This window comes from Budorcas taxicolor, chromosome 6 (genome assembly GCF_023091745.1).
Source record: "Budorcas taxicolor isolate Tak-1 chromosome 6, Takin1.1, whole genome shotgun sequence".
Taxonomy (NCBI): domain Eukaryota; kingdom Metazoa; phylum Chordata; class Mammalia; order Artiodactyla; family Bovidae; genus Budorcas; species Budorcas taxicolor.
Window position 1 is genome coordinate 45,258,452 of NC_068915.1, and position 20,087 is coordinate 45,278,538.

A 20,087-nucleotide genomic window follows, 5' to 3' on the forward strand; every position below is an offset into this window, starting at 1 on the left:
GAATTGTAGGCAGATTCTTTACTGTCTGAGCCACCAGGAAGTCCACTAACATGAACTATAGACAAAAAAAAAAAAAACCAACAACACAGCACCAGCACCATTCACCTCACTAAAAGAAGATACATTCCTGTAAAAATATGTCATAGGAAGTTATATCAGACTAAGCCTTTTATAGATAAAGTCATAAACTTTGGATAAAATATAAAAGCAATTATTTGAAGATGCTGAAAAGCAACCCAAAGCAGGCAGGTGGAATTTTAAGGGATGGCCACTGTTCAGAGAACTGAAATATAATGAGTGTGATTTTATGCTCCTGCATCTTTTCATCTGAGGGCATTGCTCAGTCTGCACTGTGAAAAGCAGCTGGAACTCAGAAAACTACAATATGAATGGCTTAAGGAATTAGAGAATGGAGCCTGGGGCTTCCAGAGCTGCTGGAAATTGAAGATGAAATTCCTGAAAAGGAAAGAGTAGTCGAGGAAAAGAACTCCGAAGCTGACACATACACTCTGCCAAAATCCTTGGTTGACTCCTAAACTCTGTGTGCATAGGGTAAAAATTAACTGCCTACTAGAATACATCAACATTTATCAGAGGAAGGATAGCAGCATCTATAGGCTCTACAATATTCATATATATACATCTATAATATCTAGTACACAATAAAAAATTAGCAAATAATAAGGAGCAGGAAAGTTTGACTCATAGTTTAGAGAGAAGATAGTCATCTTGGAGATGACTCAGATGTAAGAATTAGCAAAGACTTTTTAAAAATTTTAGTTGATGTACAAAGTTGTGTTATTTAGGTTCACAGCAAAGTGATTATATACACACACCTATATACATATATCCTTTTCAGATTCTTTTCCATTAGAGATTCTTATAAGATATTGAATGTAACTCCTTGTGTTATACAGTAAGTCCTTAAAACTTATTTTCTATTTAGTAGTTGTATATGTTAAACTCCCAGTTTATCCCTCCCTCACATTTTCCCTTTGGCAACCATAAGCTTGTTTACTGTTTCTGCTAGTCTATTTCTATTTAATAAATAAGTTCTTTGTATCATTTTTTTGCTTCCACATATAAATGATATATATTTCTCTTTCTCTGTCTGACTTACTCTACCTAGGATGGTAAATTCTAGGTCCATCTGTGTTGCTGTAAATGGCATTATTTCATTCTTTTTTATGGCTGAGTAATTCTCCACTCTGTGCGTGTGTGTGTGTGTGTGTGTGTGTGTGTGTGTGTGTGTGTATCTTCTTTAACCGTTTCATCTGTCAGTGGACATTTAGGTTGCTTTCATGTTTTGGCTATTGTCAATAGTGCTGCTGTGAACATTGGGGTCCATGTATTTTTTTGAATTAGAGTGTTCTGTGGATACATGCCCAGGATTGGGATTGCTAGATCATACTGAAACTCTATTTTTAGTTTCTTAAGGAATCTCTATATTGTTCTCCATAGTGGCTAGCAAAGAGTTTTAAACAGTTATTATACATTAGGCAGGAGGAGAAGGGGACAATAGAGGGAAAAATGGTTGGATGGCATCACCAACTCAATGGACATGAGTTTGAACAAGCTCTAGGAGTTGGTGATGGACAGGGAAGCCTGGTGTGCTGCAGTCCATGGGATTGCAAAGAATCGGAGACGACTGAGCAACTGAACTGAACTGAACTGATACATCATACAAGGACATGAAAAAGTATATGGTCATAATAACGAGTTAGCAGAAAAACTCAGCTATACAGAAACTATATCTCATCAGAGATACAGAAACTCTAAAAAGAGAAGAGGGGAATGGAAATTCTAGAACTGAAAAGTACAAATTTTGAAATAAAAAATTCACTGGGTGGGTCTAGCAGCTAATTAGAAATGGCTGAAGGACTGGCAAACAAAAACAGATTAAGAGAAATTATTCCAGCTGAAAAACAGAGATAGAAACTATTGAAAAAAAATGGACAGAGCTATACTAATCTTTAAGACGATATTGAAGAGCTTAAGGTACCTGTAATAGGAATCACAGAAAGGGAAGAGAGTGGAGTAGAAAATTTTTTGAAAAAATAATGGCTGAGATTTCCCCAAATTTGGTAGACTTACAAATTTGGTAGACTTACAAATTAAGAAACCGAGCAAAACCCAAACAAGGTACATATATTTAAAAAAGAAAAAGGAAGAAAATTATTAAAAAGTCAATGAACTAGAGAGAACAGATAATCAATGGACCCATAGATGGCTTTTTGAAAAAACTAAAAATTTATATAAACTTCTGGCTAGATTAACCAGTGTTTAAAAAGAGAAAATGCAAGCTACAATATCAAGAATGTTTGGGGAAAATGACGAAGCCCTGGCTCTCCCGGACTTCTAAGTGGGGGAAACATATGTTAGTCATACAAAGAAATAAATACACGGGTATACATTGTGGGAAACATGAGAGAATTCTGCAGGGGAGGGAGAGGCCGATTTGGGTTAGAGAGGGGCACCTCTGCAAAGGTAGATTAACATCCACCCCCGCGCTCCACAAGAAGTAACTTTAGACCCGCAGGGCGTCGTCCCCAGTTTCGGAAGACAGGTGGCGGCCGGGCCCCCGCACGACGCCCCCGCACTTCCGCGCAGGCGCGGGGGAGGCGCGAGGTGGGGCTCGGCGGGCGGGCGGGGCAACCGCCTGGCGGGCGCCGAGCTGGACAGTGCGCTGGCTAGGTTTCTTCGGTCTGACCCAGAGGCTCCGGTTCCCCGCGATGCCGAGACCAGACCTGAACGCCTCGCCTCTCTGAGTCGGTCTCAGCGCGGAAGGCACAGAGGGAAGGCCATGGCGGAGGCCTCCGAGCCCGGGAGGCCAGAGTCCGCCGGCAGCGGGAGCCTGGAGGAGGACGAGGAGGACGAGGAGCGGGAGCCTCTGCTGCCGCGGATCGCCTGGGCCCAGCGGCGGAAGGTCGCTCCGGGGGGCGCCGTGAGGCTGGAGACGGCTGCCGGGGAGGAAGGTGCGGCCTCCCCTAGCCAGGCCAGCGACCGGGAACTGCCGCTTCTGCCCCGGGATGCGTCTTTCTCCTCCTCGCCGGGCTTGGGGCGCCAGCGGAGCTCGCCCACCAGTCTGGACCGGAATCGCCCCGTGGGTTCAGGTGCGACCCGGCTCTTCCCCACTCCCGCGCGCTGCCAGAGTGCCCCTCTCCGCCGCGCTCAGCATTCAAGCCCCTCCTCGGGTCGCTGCCCCCGGCTTCTCTCTCTCTCGCCCGCTAGCCCATGCCTGGTAAGAAAAGCTGTTCGCCAGGCACCTCGTCCTGAGCACCGGCCGAGGGTTCAGCTGTCTCTCACACCTTGGTCACCTCGCCTTTTTCTCCCCCATCCCCGCTCCCCCGTCTACTCGCACCTTCTCCAGGGGCAGTATAGGCTGCTGCTCCTGACGCAGGAGGTTGTCATTAAACTCCGATCCCTGGGGCCGCCCCCAAGAGTGATCCTAAACTTTTGGAATCAGACAGGAAATCTTAACACTAAAATGACCTAAGTTGCTTGCTCAAGTTTGGCTTTAAAGTTTTGGCTTAAGAACCCTGAACTACCAAGAAAGTTTGTGAATTTGCAAGGTGGATGACAGTCAAGAGATAGCAAGAATATCCGGTTGCCACTGGGACACGTTTCAAAAACTTTAAAAATATTGCTATTGTGACATTAGCCAGAGGGGGCAGAAGCAGTTGAACTTCTGTACCTGCTTTCTCTCTTGCAAAGTTTTCTTTCTCGAGACTTTTTAATTTTTGTACAGAAAAAGGAAAAACCTTTCTCAGTATTAAGCAGACAGCCTCATGAAAGAGAGGGTTATTGAAATGTTGAAAGGTAGTAAAATTTAGGCACGAAGCTGCAGGCATGGGTATTTGTTGCTAAATGGAACTTTTTGGCAGAGATGGGTTGAATTAGGCTAATTTAAAAAATAGAATAGACTTGTAAGGTCCTAGGTAGCACTGGGACAGGCTTGTTTTGTAAAATGATCCTGCTAACACTTGCTCCGTGGTGGTAAGGATGGTTTAAATGAGGTAATGTTTGCATTCTACCTGGAATATCGCTCTGCACATGACAGCTTAAAGAAAAGGCACAGAAAATGTAGTTTGCATTACGCTGCTGAAGTTTTTGTGGAGTAGTTAGATTTTACATTTTCTGCTACTGGTTCACTAATGGGGCTTCTGTGCTTGATAGAGTAGGTTACTCTAGTTGTAGTTACCGTCAAATGGTAGAGTGAATGAATCAAAGAGGCCCGAGGGAAGCAGACTTTAATGAAGAAAGCTTTAACAAACTGGTCTGACTTACAGGTCAGCTGTTGCTGCTGCTGCTGCTAAGTCGCTTCAGTCGTGTCCGATTCTGTGCGACCCCATAGTCGGCAGCCCACCAGGCTCCCCGGTCCCTGGGATTCTCCAGGCAAGAACACTGGAGTGGGTTGCCATTTCCTTCTCCAATGCATGAAAGTGAAAAGTGAAAGTGAAGTCACTCAGTTGTGTCCGACTCTTAGTGACCCCATGGACTGCAGCCTACCAGGCTCCTCCATCCATGGGATTTTCCAGGCAAGAGTAGAGTGGGGTGCCATTGCCTTCTCCAACAGTTCAGCCAGCTACCATTATAATGTTAACTTTTGGATGCATCGACAGTACAACATTTAACAGAACAATCAAACATGGATTTGGAACCAGATCACAAATGGATCCACATTCACCCAGCTGCATTGATTATAATGGTATATAATACCTAGAAACCTGTCTGTGAAGTCACTGAGGTTTGTGTGGCAAACTTGCCTTTTTCTACCCAAAGTTACCTGTGGCTAAATTTTAAAAGAACCTTGAAAATGCATTTATTCTGTGAAGGTAAGATTTTGCAAACAAGTGATATTAAAGCTGCTGCTGCTGCTAAGTCGCTTCAGTTGTGTCCAACTCTGCGACCCCATAGACGGCAGCCCATCAGGCTCCCCCTGGGATTCTCCAAGCAAGAACACTGGAGTGGGTTGCCATTTCCTTCTCCAATGCATGAAAGTAAAGAGTGAAAGTGAAGTCACTCAGTTGTGTCTGACTCTTAGCAACCCCATGGACTCCAGCCTACCAGGCTCCTCTGTCCGTGGGATTTTCCAGGCAAGAGTAGGGTGCCATTGCCTTCTGATATTAAAGCTAGAAAAAGTAAAAGTGAGGATAGAGTGTAATATTGGAATACAAATGGATTATTAAAGAGAATCTTAACCTTTTTAAATGGCAGTAACATTTATATCTCAATTGATGGTTTTCTAAGATCTTCAAGGCTTCTTCTTACCATCTTTAAGCATGGTGGCTCAGATGGTAAAGAATCTGCCTGCAGTGCAGGAGACCTGGTTTCGATCCGTGGGTCAGGAAGATCCCCTGGAAAAGGGAATGGCTACCCACTCCAGTATTCTTGCCTGGAGAATTCCATGGACAGAGGAGTCTGGCAGACTACAGTCTGTGGGGTTGCAAAGAGTTGGACATGACTGAGCAACTATCACTTTTTTTTAAAATATTTCATTAATTCTTACAATAGCGCAGCAAGTTAGTTGGGTTGTCATCCTGGATATGAGCATGGAAAATGAATGAAAACTGCAATGACTAGTAGTTGATAGAAACTTCAGCTGTAAGCCAAAATCAAGGCCCAAAAAGTGGAAAAGCCAGACTGAACCTAGTTCTTTCATATCCTGCATTTTCCTATAGATCCCCAACTGTTATAAAATAATTGTTACCTTTATTTACTTATTACCAAGGTCTTATTTTTAATGGATTTTAAAATAGTTTCGAACTACAAAAGCTATTTTTAAAATTTCAAACCATTCTCCTAAAAAGTTTGATTAATTAAACTAGATAATTAAGTCATTTTTTGAATTCATTAACTTCCTTTGTCCTTTACCATCCAATTTCCATGAAGCCATCTCTCTAGTTCCAAGATATTCTTATCTTTAGATTGATATTAGCATCATTTATCAAGCTTAACTATTCTGTGTATGTAAATGGGAGCTTTATGTACTTTAACCAGTGGAAGAATGGCCTAGCTCTGTTATCTTTACTTGAACAAGGCATGTGGCAAAGTCTAGAACCAGCGTAAACATTGGATTGTTGGATCAGTGTCAAAGTAGGAGAATTAGTGGTATTCCTTTTGCTAGTTGTCATTTTAATCAATGAGTCAGAGTAGTAAAGACAATAATAGTTAATACCCACAAAACAATACGTGCAGGGCATAGTCCATGTGTTTCATATATATTAATTTATAACCAACCCTATGATATGAGCACTTTTTAAAAAGTTCTCATTTTAAAGAAGCACAGAGGTGAATTGAAGGTTCCAGTTAATATAAACCAAAAGCACTTATCAGTTTTTGTTGGAGAGCCTAGTGATTAGAGAATGGTGTTAGAATTTACAAGCTACCAAAGTAAAAGAAAGTGTGTGTTTATAAGCCATTTAATGATTCATGGTGGCTTTATAAATGTTTGAACAAAATAAAGTCATTTAAAAGTAAGGAAGAATTACGAGAATGGGAAATAAGAGTAATGAAATAAATCAGATGGAGGCCAGAACAAGACGGCACAAAACTAACATCACACACTTGTTGCAGGCAGTGCATGAATTTGATTTTTAAGATTACTGACCTAGCAGCTTGAGAGAAACACAATCACTGTGCTCATCAAGTTAAAACAGACTAGTTATCTGAAACAAAACCAAACCGGCAAAGAATAAACTGTTAGGTATTCTCTTGCAGAAGAGACTATATGCTAAGTAATATCTTGGTAATAAAAGTGATGACTTTTATGAGTGTTTCATACAACTTCCCTGAAGTTCATTTCAGTGGAAGTAATTCTTGTGGGTGATGTTATCAGTATTGCTGGATCTAGATTCAAGATGCTGATAGTCTGGCTTAATTTAGAGGAAGGTATTAGAAGAACAGATAATCTCATGGGTCTTGACAATCTTCTAAAACAGCTTCTGAAAAGTAGGGAGCATCAGTGTGTGGGAGAGTTTTCCTCAAACCACTAATTAGAATGCACTTGTTGCAGAAATCCATCAGTCAGTCAGCAAATGTTTCAGTGCCTTGGGCACCAGTGGAAATCCAGCTCTTAGGGAAACAGTGGTAACCAGATACCAAATGGATGTCCAGTCACCAGCCCTGTCCTCATGTAACCTTATAACTTAATGGAGGAAACAGTCAATTAAAACAGACAGTTCTAACAGGATATATGTGCATCATGGGGAAAGCTGACAGTTCCTTGGAGCCCTACCTTGATATAGGGGCCAGGGAAGACTTAGCAGAGGAAATGGCGTCTAGTTTGAGGCTTGAATAGCACTGGCACCCTCGAGGGTTCCAGTTTAGTTTGGATCATCAAACTTATGAACCAGCTACTTTACATGTTAGAAGATATTCTGGCCAGTGGGTAAGAGATATTCCCAGCCCTTAGGTGAAGAAGAGTTCATCTTGATTTACTTATTTAATATGAGAACTTGATACGTTGCTATGCATACTTATATAAAAGTAATTGTTAACAGGTTATACAATGGGTTCTCTAAATCCATTTTCATTTCTACTTTCCAGAGGATCAACTGTAGCCCTTAAGTGTGGTTAAGGGTTTGTTGATAAGTATTTCTCACATTATTGAAGGTCTGCCATGTGTCAGGCACAGGTTTAAGCACTTGGCATATATCACAGAACAGAAGAAAGATTTCTGCCTTCCTGGGACCAAGATCATTTTGTTACAGCATTACAAGTGGTCAGATGGAGCTGAAAGATGGATAAAAATTAGCCATAGGAAAGAAACTTGCCATGTACATCAGAACAGCATGGACAAAAGTTCAGAGAGTGGGCTGGATGCCTTGTGAAAAGTGAGGAATTTGAATAGGACTGGAGCTTGACTGGAAGGAAGGCCACCGCTCCTTAGGTCAGTCCCAGTGGGAGTATACAGAGGTAGGACTGACAGTCTCCTCAGAAAATCTGAATATTTTCTAGTACAGAGACAAAGTTTCACAGTTTATTCCTTAGAAGGAGTAAAAGTAATATTAACTGAACAAAATTTAAAGAAAATATCGCATGTACACCCGTGGTGGATTCAGGTCAATGTATGTCGAAACCAATACAGTATTGTAAAGTAAAGTAAAAATAAAAATTAAAAAATAATAATAATAAAATAAAATAATTTCTGCTAAAGAAAATATAGCTATTTAAGCTCCTCAGCTATTAACAATCAAACCAATGACAGTAAACCTTCAAACCAAATATCCATTCTTGAAGTGGTATAACTTAGAGTGTATTCTCCAAGTTAAACTCATGGCTAAATATACATTTAAGTAACTAAAATGAAAGTTGTAGGATGTAATTGTGAATTATGAATCAGAAAAATCTACTGAAAAATAATTACTTTGATTTTTAGAAGAGTTGATATGTATTCGTGTTGCTTTTTTTTCTTTTCTGGTAGTAATTAGACAGGACCAGTTGTCTTCCAAGTGCCTTTCTGGACTGTGATGGTATATCCAGACCATCTTCAAAGAACACCAGTTTTCATGTAGGGAGATAGTCTCGTTTATCGAAAAGAATTGCTCAGTGAAGGGACAAGCTAAAGAGAAAGGGATTGAAAACCTGCTGGCTGACTGTATAGGAATGGTTCAGGTTTGGGTTGAAGCTGAATTATTGAGTGTCCAGAGTATGATCCTGGACTCCATGAGAGTAACAAAGGCAGGTTCTATGATGAACTCATAAAGCTTAACCCATAAAGCAATCTGAAACATGTAACAGTAATGTCAAAGTCTGCACATAGTTTCCAAAAGAACTGCTTTAGTACAGGATGGGAGAGACCAAAAGTGGTCCAAGAGTTTAGCCAGTTCAACGTGAATTAGTATGACAGGACTCCTAAACAACGATTGTAATACTAGAGTACTTCTTATTTTGGTATAGTGTCAAGACTGAGAGCTGTCTCTGTTCTCCGCAATGGGTTGCTCGATTCTGGAGACCATATTTTTAAAAGGCACATTGGAAAACTGAAGCATGAAGCCAGAGGGCAACTCGGATGCTGAAAAACCTGAGAACACTTCCATGTGGAAGGAGGCAGAGAATAGAGGAATCTTAGGGGAGCATGACATGGTCTGCAGCTATGTGAAGGCCTCTCCCTGGGAAGAGAGGAGTAAGTAGACTTTTGTTTTGCTCCAGGTGGCAAGTCTAGGACATTGGGTGAAGCTACAAGGAGCCGTGTTTCTGAAAAAGAAAAGTTTTATATTTATTAAAAAAAAAAAAAAACACAAAAAGTATCAACAACAACAAAAAAATGAGTCTCTCTTTGGAAGTGTTTAAACATTGGCCCAGAGACCACCTGCTGGAGATGTATTATAGAAAATATACCAGTACTGGGAACAAAGTTGAGATAAATAACTTTGTGACTTATTTCTTGTTACCTAGAAGAAGTATCATTTGATTAATGTAGTACTTACTAGCATATTCTGCCATATAAGTAATACTTTATTCATTTAAGTGTTTATTAAGAACCCACTAAATGCTGATGCTTCTTCCAGGTGCTAGGGCACACAGTGAATGAGAAAGACAAAGTTTCTCCTTTCATTCTTTTTTTTAAAATATACATTTATTTATTTTAATTGGAGGCTAATTACTTTACAATATTATATTCGTTTTGCCATACATTGACTTGAATCCGCCATGGGTGTACATGTGTTCCCCATCCTGAACCCCCCTCCCACTTCCCTCCCCATACCATCCCTCTGGGTCATCCCAGTGCACCAGCCCCGAGCATCCTGTATCATGCATTGAATCTGGACTGGTGATTCATTTCACGTATGATAATTTACATGTTTCAATGCCATTCTCCCAAATCATCCCACCCTCTCCCTCTCCCACAGAGTCCAAAAGACTGTTCTATACAACTGTGTCTCTTTTGCTGTCTTGCATACAGGGTTATCGTTACCATCTTTTCTAAAGTCCATGTATATGCATTAGTATACTGTATTGGTGTTTTTCTTACTGGCTTACTTCACTCTGTATAATAGGCTCCAGTTTCATTCACCTCATTAGAACTGATTCAAATGCATTCTTTTTAATGGCTGAGTAATACTCTATTATGTGTATGTACCACAGCTTTCTTATCCATTTGTCTGCTGATGGACATCTAGGTTGCTTCCATGTCCTGGCTATTATAAACAGTGCTGAGATGAACCTTGGTGTACACGTGTCTTTTTCAATTCTGGTTTCCTCAGTGTGTGTGCCCAGAAGTGGGATTGCTGGGTCATATGGCAGTTCTATTTCCAGATTTTTAAGGAATCTCCACACTGTTCTCCATAGTGGCTGTACTAGTTTGCATTCCCACCAACAGTGTAGGAGGGTTCCCTTTTTTCCACACCCTCTCCAGCATTTATTGCTTGTAGACTTTCGGATTGCAGCCATTCAGACTGGTGTGAAATGGTACCTCATTGTGGTTTTGATTTGCGTTTCTCTGATGAGGAGTGATGTTGAGTATCTTCTCATGTGTTTGTTAGCCATCTATATGTCTTCTTTGGAGAAATGTCTGTTCTTTGGCCCATTTTTTGATTGGGTCATTTATTTTTCTGGAATTGAGCTGCAGGAGTTGCTTGTATATTTTTGAGATTAGTTGTTTGTCAGTTGCTTCATTTGCTACTATTTTCTCCCATTCTGAAGGCTGCCTTTTCACCTTGCTTATAGTTTCCTTTGTTGTGCAGAAGCTTTTAATTAGGTCCCATTTGTTTGTTTTTGCTTTAATTTCCAGTTTTCTGGGAGGTGGGTCATAGAGGATCTTGCTGTGATGTATGTCGGAGAGTGTTTTGCCTATGTTCTCCTCTAGGAGTTTTATAGTTTCTGGCCTTACATTTAGATCTTTAATCCATTTTGAGTTTATTTTTGTATATGGTGTTAGAAAGTGTTATAGTTTCATTCTTTTACAAGTGATTGACCGGTTTTCCCAGCACCGCTTGTTAAAGAGATTGTCTTTTCTCCATTGTATATTCTTGCCTCCTCTGTCGAAGATAAGGTGTCCATAGGCATGTGGATTTATCTCTGGGCTTTCTATTTTGTTCCATTGATCTATGTTTCTGTCTTTGTGCCAGTACCATACTGTCTTGATGACTTTGGCTTTGTAGTAGAGCCTGAAGTCAGGCAGGTTGATTCCTCCAGTTCCATTTTTCTTTCTTAAGATTGCTTTGGCTATTCAAGGTTTTTTGTATTTCCATACAAATTGTGAAATTATTTGTTCTAGCTCTGTGAAAAATACTATTGGTAGCTTGATAGGGATTGCATTGAATCTATAGGTTGCTTTGGGTAGTATACTCATTTTCACTATATTGATTCTTCTGATCCATGAACACAGTATATTCCTCCATTTATTAGTGTCCTCTTTGATTCTTTCACCAGTGTTTTATAGTTTTCTTTATATAGGTCTTTAGTTTCTTTAGGTAATATATTCCTAAGTATTTTATTCTTTTCGTTGCAGTGGTGAATGGAATTGTTTCCTTAATTTCTCTTTCTATTTTCTCATTGTTAGTGTATAGGAATGCAAGGAATTTCTGTGTGTTGATTTTACATCCTGCAACTTTCCTATATTCACTGATTAGCTCTAGTAATTTTCTGGTGGAGTCTTTAGGGTTTTCTATGTAGAGGATCATGTCATCTGCAAACAGTGAGAGTTTTACTTCTTCTTTTCCAATTTGGATTCCTTTTATTTCTTTTTCTGCTCTGATTGCTGTGGCCAAAACTTCCAAAACTATGTTGAGTAGTAGTGGTGAAAGTGGGCACCCTTGTCTTGTTCCTGACTTTAGGGGAAATGCTTTCAATTTTTCACCATTGAAGATAATGTTTGCTGTGGGTTTGTCATATATAGCTTTAATTATGTTGAGGTATGTTCCTTCTATTCCTGCTTTCTGAAGGGTTTTTATCATAAATGGATGTTGAATTTTGTCAAAGGCTTTCTCTGCATCTATTGAGATAATCATATGGCTTTTATTTTTCAATTTGTTAATGTGATGAATTACATTGATTTATTTGAAGATACTGAAGAATCTTTTCATTCCTGGGATAAAGCCCATTTGGTGATGATGTATGATCTTTTTAATGTGTTGTTGGATTCTGATTGCTAGAATTTTGTTAAGGATTTTTGCATCTATGTTCATCAGTGATATTGCCCTGTAGTTTTCTTTTTTTGTGGCATCTTTGTCAGGTTGGTATCATAGAATGAGTTTGGAAGTTTACCTTCCTCTGCAATTTTCTGGAAGAGTTTGAGTAGGATAGGTGTTAGTTCTTCTCTAAATTTTTGGTAGAATTCAGCTGTGAAGCCGTCTGGACCTGGGCTTTTGTTTGCTGGAAGATTTCTGATTACAGTTTCAATTTCCGTGCTTGTGATGGGTCTGTTAAGATTTTCTATTTCTTCCTGGTTCAGTTTTGGAAAGTTGTACTTTTCTAAGAATTTGTCCATTTCTTCCAAGGTGTCCATTTTATTGGCATATAATTGCTGATGGTAGTCTGTTATGATCCTTTGTATTTCTGTGTTGTCTGTTGTGATCTCTCCATTTTCATTTCTAATTTCATTGATTTGATTTTTCTCCCTTTGTTTCTTGATGAGTCTGGCTAATGGTTTGTCAATTTTATTTATCCTCTCAAAGAACCAGCTTTTGGCTTTGTTGATTTTTGCTATGGTCTCTTTTGTTTCTTTTGCATTTATTTCTGCCCTAATAAAGATTTCTTTCCTTTTACTAACCCTGGGGTTCTTCATTTCTTCCTTTTCTAGTTGCTTTAGATGTAGAGTTAGGTTATTTATTTGACTTTTTTCTTGTTTCTTGAGGTATGCCTGTATTGCTCTGAACCTTCCCCATAGCACTGTTTTTAGTGTCCCACAGGTTTTCAGTTGTTGTGTTTTCATTTTCATTCGTTTCTATGCATATTTTGCTTTCTTTTTTGATTTCTTAATGTGATTTGTTGGCTATTCAGCAGCGTGTTGTTCAGCCTCCATATGTTGGAATTTTTAATAGTTTTTCTGCTGTAATTGAGATCTAATCTTACTGCATTGTGGTCAGAAAAGATGCTTGGAATAATTTCAATTTTTTTGAATTTACCAAGGCTAGATTTATGGCCCAGGATGTGATCTATCCTGGAGAAGTTTCCATGTGCACTTGAGAAAAAGGTGAAATTCATTGTTTTGCAGTGAAATGTCCTATAGATATCAATTAGGTCTAACTGGTCTATTGTATCATTTAAAGTTTGTGTTTCCTTGTTAATTTTCTGTTTAGTTGATATATCCATAGGTGTGAGTGGGGTATTAAAGTCTCCCACTATTATTGTGTTATTGTTAATTTCCCCTTTCATACTTGTTAGCATTTGTCTTACATATTGCAGTACTCCTATGTTGGGTGCATATATATTTATAATTGTTATATCTTCTTCTTGGATTGATTCTTTGATCATTATGTAGTGTCCTTCTTTGTCTCTTTTCACAGCCTTTGTTTTAATGTCTATTTTATCTGATATGAGTAGTGCTACTCCTGCTTTCTTTTGGTTTCTATTTGCATGGAATATCTTTTTCCAGCCCTTCACTTTCAGTCTGTATGTGTCCCCTGTTTTGAGGTGGGTCTCTTGTAGACAACATATATAGGGGTCTTGTTTTTGTATCCATTCAGCCAGTCTTTGTCTTTTGGTTGGGGCATTCAACCTATTTCAGTTCAATTCAGTTCAGTCACTCAGTTGTGTCCGACTCTGCGACCCCATGAATTGCAGCACACCAGGCCTCCCTGTCCATCACCAACTCCCAGAGCTCACTCAAACTCACGTCCATCGAGTCGGTGATGCCATCCAGCCATCTCGTCCTCTGTCGTCCCCTTCTCCTCCTGCCCCCAATCCCTCCCAGCATCAGAGTCTTTTCCAATGAGTCACCTCTTCACATGAGGTGGCCAAAGTACTGGAGTTTCAGCTCTAGCATCATTCCTTCCAAAGAACACCCAGGGCTGATCTCCTTTAGAATGGACTGGTTGGATCTCCTTGCAGTCCAAGGGACTCTCAAGAGTCTTCTCCAACACCACAGTTCAAAAGCATCAATTCTCCGGTGCTCAGCTTTCTTCACAATCCAACTCTCACATCCATACATGACCACTGGAAAAACCATAGCCTTGACTAGACGGACCTTTGTTGGCATTTAAGGTAATTATTTATAAGTATGATCCCATTGCCATTTATTTTATTGTTTTGGGTTCGGGTTTATACGCCCTTTTTGTGTTTCCTGTCTAGAGAAGATCCTTTAGCATTTGTTGGAGAGCTGGTTTGATGGTGCTGAATTCTCTCAGCTTTTGCTTGTCTCTAAAGCTTTTGATTTCTCATTCATATTTGAATGAGATCCTTGCTGGGTACAGTAATCTGGGCTGTAGGTTATTTTCTTTCATCACTTTAAGTATGTCCTGCCATTCCCTCCTGGCCTGAAGAGTTTCTATGAAAGATCAGTTGTTATCCTTATGGGAATACCCTTGTGTGTTATTTGTTGTTTTTCCCTTGCTGCTTTTAATATTTGTTCTTTGTGTTTGATCTTCATTGATTTGATTAATATGTGTCTTGGGGTGTTTTGCCTTGGGTTTATTCTGTTTGGGACTCTCTGGGTTTCTTGGATTTGGGTGATTGTTTCCTTTCCCATTTTAGGGAAGTTTTCAACTGTTATCTCCTCAAGTATTTTCTCATGGTCTTTCTTTTTGTCTTCTTCTTCTGGGACTCCTATGATTCAAATGTTGGGGCGTTTAACATTGTCCCAGAGGTCTCTGAGATTGTTTGTCCTCATTTCTTTTAATTCTTTTTTCTTTTTTCCTCTCTGCTTCATTTATTTCCACCATACTATCTTCCACCTCACTGATCTTATCCTCTGCCTCAGTATTCTACTGTTGTTGCCCTCCAGAGTGTTTTTGATCTCATGCCCTGATGGCTCAGAGGTTAAAGCATCTGCCTGCAATGCGGGAGACCTGGGTTTGATCCCTGGGTCGGGAAGATCCCCTGGAGAAGGAAATGGCAACCCACTCCAGTATTCTTGCCTGGAGAATCCCATGGACGAAGGAGCCTGGAGCGCTACAGTCCAGGGGGTCGCAAAGAGTTGGACACAACTGAGCGACTTCACTTTCACTTTCATTTTCATTGCATTATTCATTATATATTGACTTTTTTATTTCTTCTCGGTCCTTGTTAAACCTTTCTTGCATCTTCTCAATCCTTGTCTCCAGGCTATTTGTCTATAACTCCATTTTGTTTTCAAGATTTTGGATCATTTTCACTATCATTATTTGGAATTCTTTATCAGGTAGATTACCTATCTCCTCCTCTTTTGTTTGGTTTGGTGGGCATTTATCCTGTCCCTTTACCTGTTGGGTATTTCTCTGCCTCTTCATGTTGTTTATATTGCTGTGTTTGGGGTGGCCTTTCCATATTCTGGCAGTTTGTAGTGTTTTCTTTATTGTGGAGTTTCCTCGCTGTGGGTGGGGTTGGATGGGTGGCTTGTCAAGGTTTCCTGGTTAGGGAAGCTTGTGTTGGTGTTCTGGTGGGTGGAGCTGCATTTCTTCTCTCTGGAGTGCAATGAAGTGTCCAGTAATGAGTTATGAGATGTCAGTGGGTTTGGAGTGACTTTGGGCAGCCTGTATATCGAAGCTCAGGGCTATGTTCCTGTGTTGCTGAAGAATTTGTATGGTATGTCTTCCTCTGGAACTTGTTGGCCCTTGGGTGGTGCTTGGTTTCAGTGTAGGTATGGAGGCGTTTGATGAGCTCCTGTCAATTAATGTTCCCTGGAGTCAGGAGTTCTCTGGTGTTCTCAGGATTTGGACTTAAGCCTCCTGGTTCTGGTTTTCAGTCTTATTTTTACAGTAGCCTCAAGACTTCTCTATCTCTTTTTGAAGACAATGGGCTGCTTTTTTGGGTGCCTGATGTCCTTTGCCGGCATTCAGAAGTTGTTTTGTGGAATTTTCTCAGCGTTCAAATGTTCTTTTGATGAATTTGTGGGAGAGAAAGTGGTCTCCCCGTCCTCTTCCTCTGCTATCTTAGGACCACCTCCTCTCCCTTCATTCTTAAGAATTTTCATGGGCTAGATCTGAAAATAGTATATCAATTTTATGAACATGACTAAATACTTGGATTATTTATTGTTTTAAGTAGGTTAAATATGCCCAAGGACCCTTTTTGCAGTATCTTTCTCAGCATAAGCTTTTAAAAATTAGTAAATAATAGTTCTATGTCTGAATTAAGGCAAGTTTTAAATTAAGGAAAGTTTATAGTTTGAATTTTCGTGAGATTTACATGTAATAACATTTATATGCCTTTCAAAGAAAAATGTGAGTATTTAACTTGTCTACCATTTTAAAAGATTAATTATTAATTCTGCAAATATATATTGAGTGCCTCTTATGTTCCAGGAACTATAAAAAGTTGGGTATGTAGCAGTGAAAGAAATACTTGTCTTCTTGGAGCTCACAAAATAGCTAAGTTATATGATAAGTTAGGTGATAAGTGCTAAGCCGATAAATAAAGTGGAGGTTAGGGGATATTGTATAGAGTCTTGGGGGCCAATATTAGAACTTAGATTTTTTTTCTTTTGAATGAGATGGAGAATCACTGGGCTGCCCCATGAGTGAAAGTGCTGGGTCCTCACCAGTAGACCGTCAGGCAATTAACTGACTTAGGTTTTAGAAGGATTCTATAGCTTCCCTGTTGAGTATAGAGAGGAGACCCATTAAGAGACTCTTGTGACAATCTAGGCTAGAGTTGATAGTGATTTGAATCACATGGAAGGAATGGAGATTGTAAGAAGTGGTTAGATTCTGGATGTTCATTTAAGGTGGAGTTATACAACCTGCTGATGGATTGGATGTGGAGGGTGAGAGTGAGGTCATGGATGATTCCAACGTTTTTCGCAAGAGCACCTAGAAGATTTGGAATTGCCAGTAATACAGGGAATACTGGGAGTGAGGCAGTCGAGAGAAAATGAATTGAGTTTGAGGCAGTAAAGTTTGCGCTGTCTGCTAAACATACAAGTGGAGAAGCTGAGTATAGTAAGTAGTCTGGGGTTCAGGGCAGAAGTCCAGGCTTGATATATGAATCTGGAAGTCATCAGTGCTAATGAAGAGGACCATGAACTGAACCTGGGCTTTCCAAAGTTAAGCTGCTAGGGAGGTGAAAATGAGCCCACAAGAGACTGAAAAAGAGGAGCCGATGAAATGGAAGGACAGCCTGGAGAAATGGCATCTTGGCAGTCAAGTGAAGTGAAGTCAAGTTTTATGTGTTTGTGGAAATGATCCAATAGCGAGGGAAATACTGATTCAGGAAAGAACTGCTAAAGACATGTCCTGGGGTAGGACTTCCCTGGTAGGGGTCAGATGGTAAAGAATCCACCTGTAATGTGGGAGACCTGGGTTCAATCGCTGGGTCAGAAAGATCCCCTGAAGGAGGGCATGGCAACCCACTCCAGTATTCTTGCCTGGAGAATCCTCGTGGACAGAGGAGCCTGGCAGGCTACAGTCCATTGGGTCACAAAGGCGGGCACAACTGAGCAACTAAGCACACAGTCAGAGAGATAGGTCTAGTATACAAAGTGGAAGAGACAACCTTAGATTTTGGATCATTTCTGTACAGTAATAAGCGGAAGGCAGAGAATGTGAAGGGGTAAATATGATGCTGAGGGCGGATGATCGTTTTTCCTGCCTGCTTCTGTTTTCTTCTTGAAATAGGAAACTAGATCATATGCTGAGATGAAACAGTTGTTGGGAATATGAGGTGAGGAGAGGAGAGGGTATGAGATAGTTGTCCAGAAGAGTGGGAGAAAGTATCAGGGAAGTTGTCCTAGTTTAGGATGTTATGACAAAATACCCTAGCCTACGTGGCTTTTGAACAACAGACGTTATTGCTCAGTTCTGGAGGCTGGGAAGTCCAAAATCAGGGTGTCAGCATGATCAGATTCTTGGCAAGGGCTCACTTCTTGGCTTGCAGATGGCAGCCTTGTCCCTGGGTCCTCACATGGCCTAACTCTATCGTGGGATCCCCACCCTCGTGGCCTCATCTAAGCCTAATTACTTCCCCCCAAATCCCCCTGCATATATGATCACATTGGGGAATAAGGCCTCAATGTATTTCAGAGGAACACAAGCATTCAGTCTTTAACAGGAATGTAGTATGCTCCCCAGACAACATGAAGAGTCCAGCTGAGGTTTGTGGGTTTTTTTTTAAGGGGGAGACACCAGGCATTTAAGGGAAGACACCAGGCATTGTGTTTGGCAAGTTCAGCTGTCCAGGCACAGGCATAGTCAGTAGACAGCTGGATTTAACCAGGATTGAGATTTTACAGGTAACTCTGATGAGGAGTGGGAAGAAGAGAGTGATTTTAGTGATGATTAACCATAATTTATGCTAGCCAAGGTGGGACACAAAGCAGGTGAAGACCCTTGAACAGTATTTGGTAGATCAGTGCTTTAAAGGTCCTAGTGGGATGGAAGAATTTTTGGACTCAGGATGCCTGAAGCAGTGAACTAGGAAAATAGAAGATGACTGAAATGCTAAGTGTGATGTGGTTGCAGGTGTTGGTGATGATATATCTGAGGAATGACTGACAATGCAGGCTGAGGCTGGATGAAGAACAAAAGCACTGGGAGGGAGGAGTTCAAGTTAACACAAGGAATTTGTGTGATTTTTTTCAGTGTAGCAAATATTGTTTTCCTTGTGTCTTAACTTGATAGTTAAAATGGGGTTAAAAAAGAAAAAAAAAAAAAAAGACATTGAAATACTCCATGGAAAAAAAAAGTGAAAGTGTTAGTCGCTCAGTCGTGTCCAGCTCTTTGTGACCCTATGGACTGTAGCCTTCCAGGCTCCTCTGTCCTGGCCAGAATACTGGAGTGGGTAGCCATTCTCTTCTCCAGGGGATCTTCCCATCCCAAGGATTGAACTCAGGTCTCCCACATTACAGGTAGATTCTTTCCCATCTGAGCCACCAGGGAAGTCTACATTTTTCTGTGCCTAAATGTCTTAACACTAGTAACCTAATCTAGTATTACAGGTCCATGTTGTGAGCTCATATGTTGTCAGCTATTCTCATAGCTGGTCTTTCTTCTTTTTTGCATTCTGTAGTAATGTTTTTCTTAATGTAATAATTGTTGATTCTTCAGAGTTGAACACATTTTTGGATGATCCAGAATTTGCCAATGTTATATTGAAAGCGGAGCAAGCAATAGAGTTTGAAGTTTATCCAGAAAGAATCTCTCAAGGTTCAAGTGGAAGTTACTTTGTGAAGGATCCTAAGAGGGTGAGAATTTCATAGACCTACTATATATAACAGACCTTTTGGAAAACACTAATTTTAATGTGAAGTCATTGTGAGTTTTTGAAGATATTTTCCTAATAAATCTGGTTGCACCCTCTGTTCAGAAATAAAGGTCAGTTTATTTTTAACTAAAGCACTCTACTGTTTAAAACTAGAGCTGTTTGTATAATTTCTGTTTTATTATTTTAATACTTGGCTTCAAGTATTTATTGAATATTCAACATTCAGATGTGGATTTGTGGGGTTTATATTCACAAGTCCTTGTTGTTTTTTAGTTGCTAAGTTGTGTCTGACTCTTTGTGAGTCCATGGACTGCAGCACGCCAGGCTCATCTTTCCTCCACTATCTCCTGGAGTTTGCTCAATTCATGTCCATTGAGTCGAGTGCTATCTAACCATCTCATCCTCTGCAGTTTTCTTTTACCTAAGCAGAGTTTTCTTTTACCCTCAGAATATTTTTTCCAGCATTATTATACCAGAGAAGGATCCTGGGCAGTTTGAAGTTTGAAGGCATTGGAATGTGACAAAATGAAACGAACCAAAGAATAATCCTAAGGCAGAAAAGAGAACCTGATATGGACTTTGTTCCACTCAGTTTAGAATTTTTCAAAAATCTGTATTATCATTTCTAAAAGCTTTCTGAATGATGCATAGCCAGCAGTTCTTTTTTCAGGAGGAAAAACAGGTTATAATTCTACCCAAATATTTTTTCAAAGACTGAAGTTATATTTTTTAAAACAGTGTTTTTGAGATTTTAATATATATATATGTAGGTAGTGTCAATGTCTTAATCTTTATTCTAAGCTTGA

General features: G+C 40.1%; 1 protein-coding gene across 1 annotated transcript in view; it reads left to right on the top strand.

The window, feature by feature from the left end:
- The first annotated feature begins 2,803 nt into the window (after window positions 1-2,803).
- Window positions 2,804-20,087, top strand: part of PI4K2B (phosphatidylinositol 4-kinase type 2 beta) — a 33,859-nt gene continuing 16,575 nt past the window's right edge. The window contains exons 1-2 of the mRNA XM_052642167.1: window positions 2,804-3,113; window positions 19,125-19,261. Of these exons, the coding sequence (XP_052498127.1) occupies window positions 2,804-3,113; window positions 19,125-19,261 (447 nt within the window). The remainder of the gene's footprint in view (window positions 3,114-19,124; window positions 19,262-20,087) is intronic.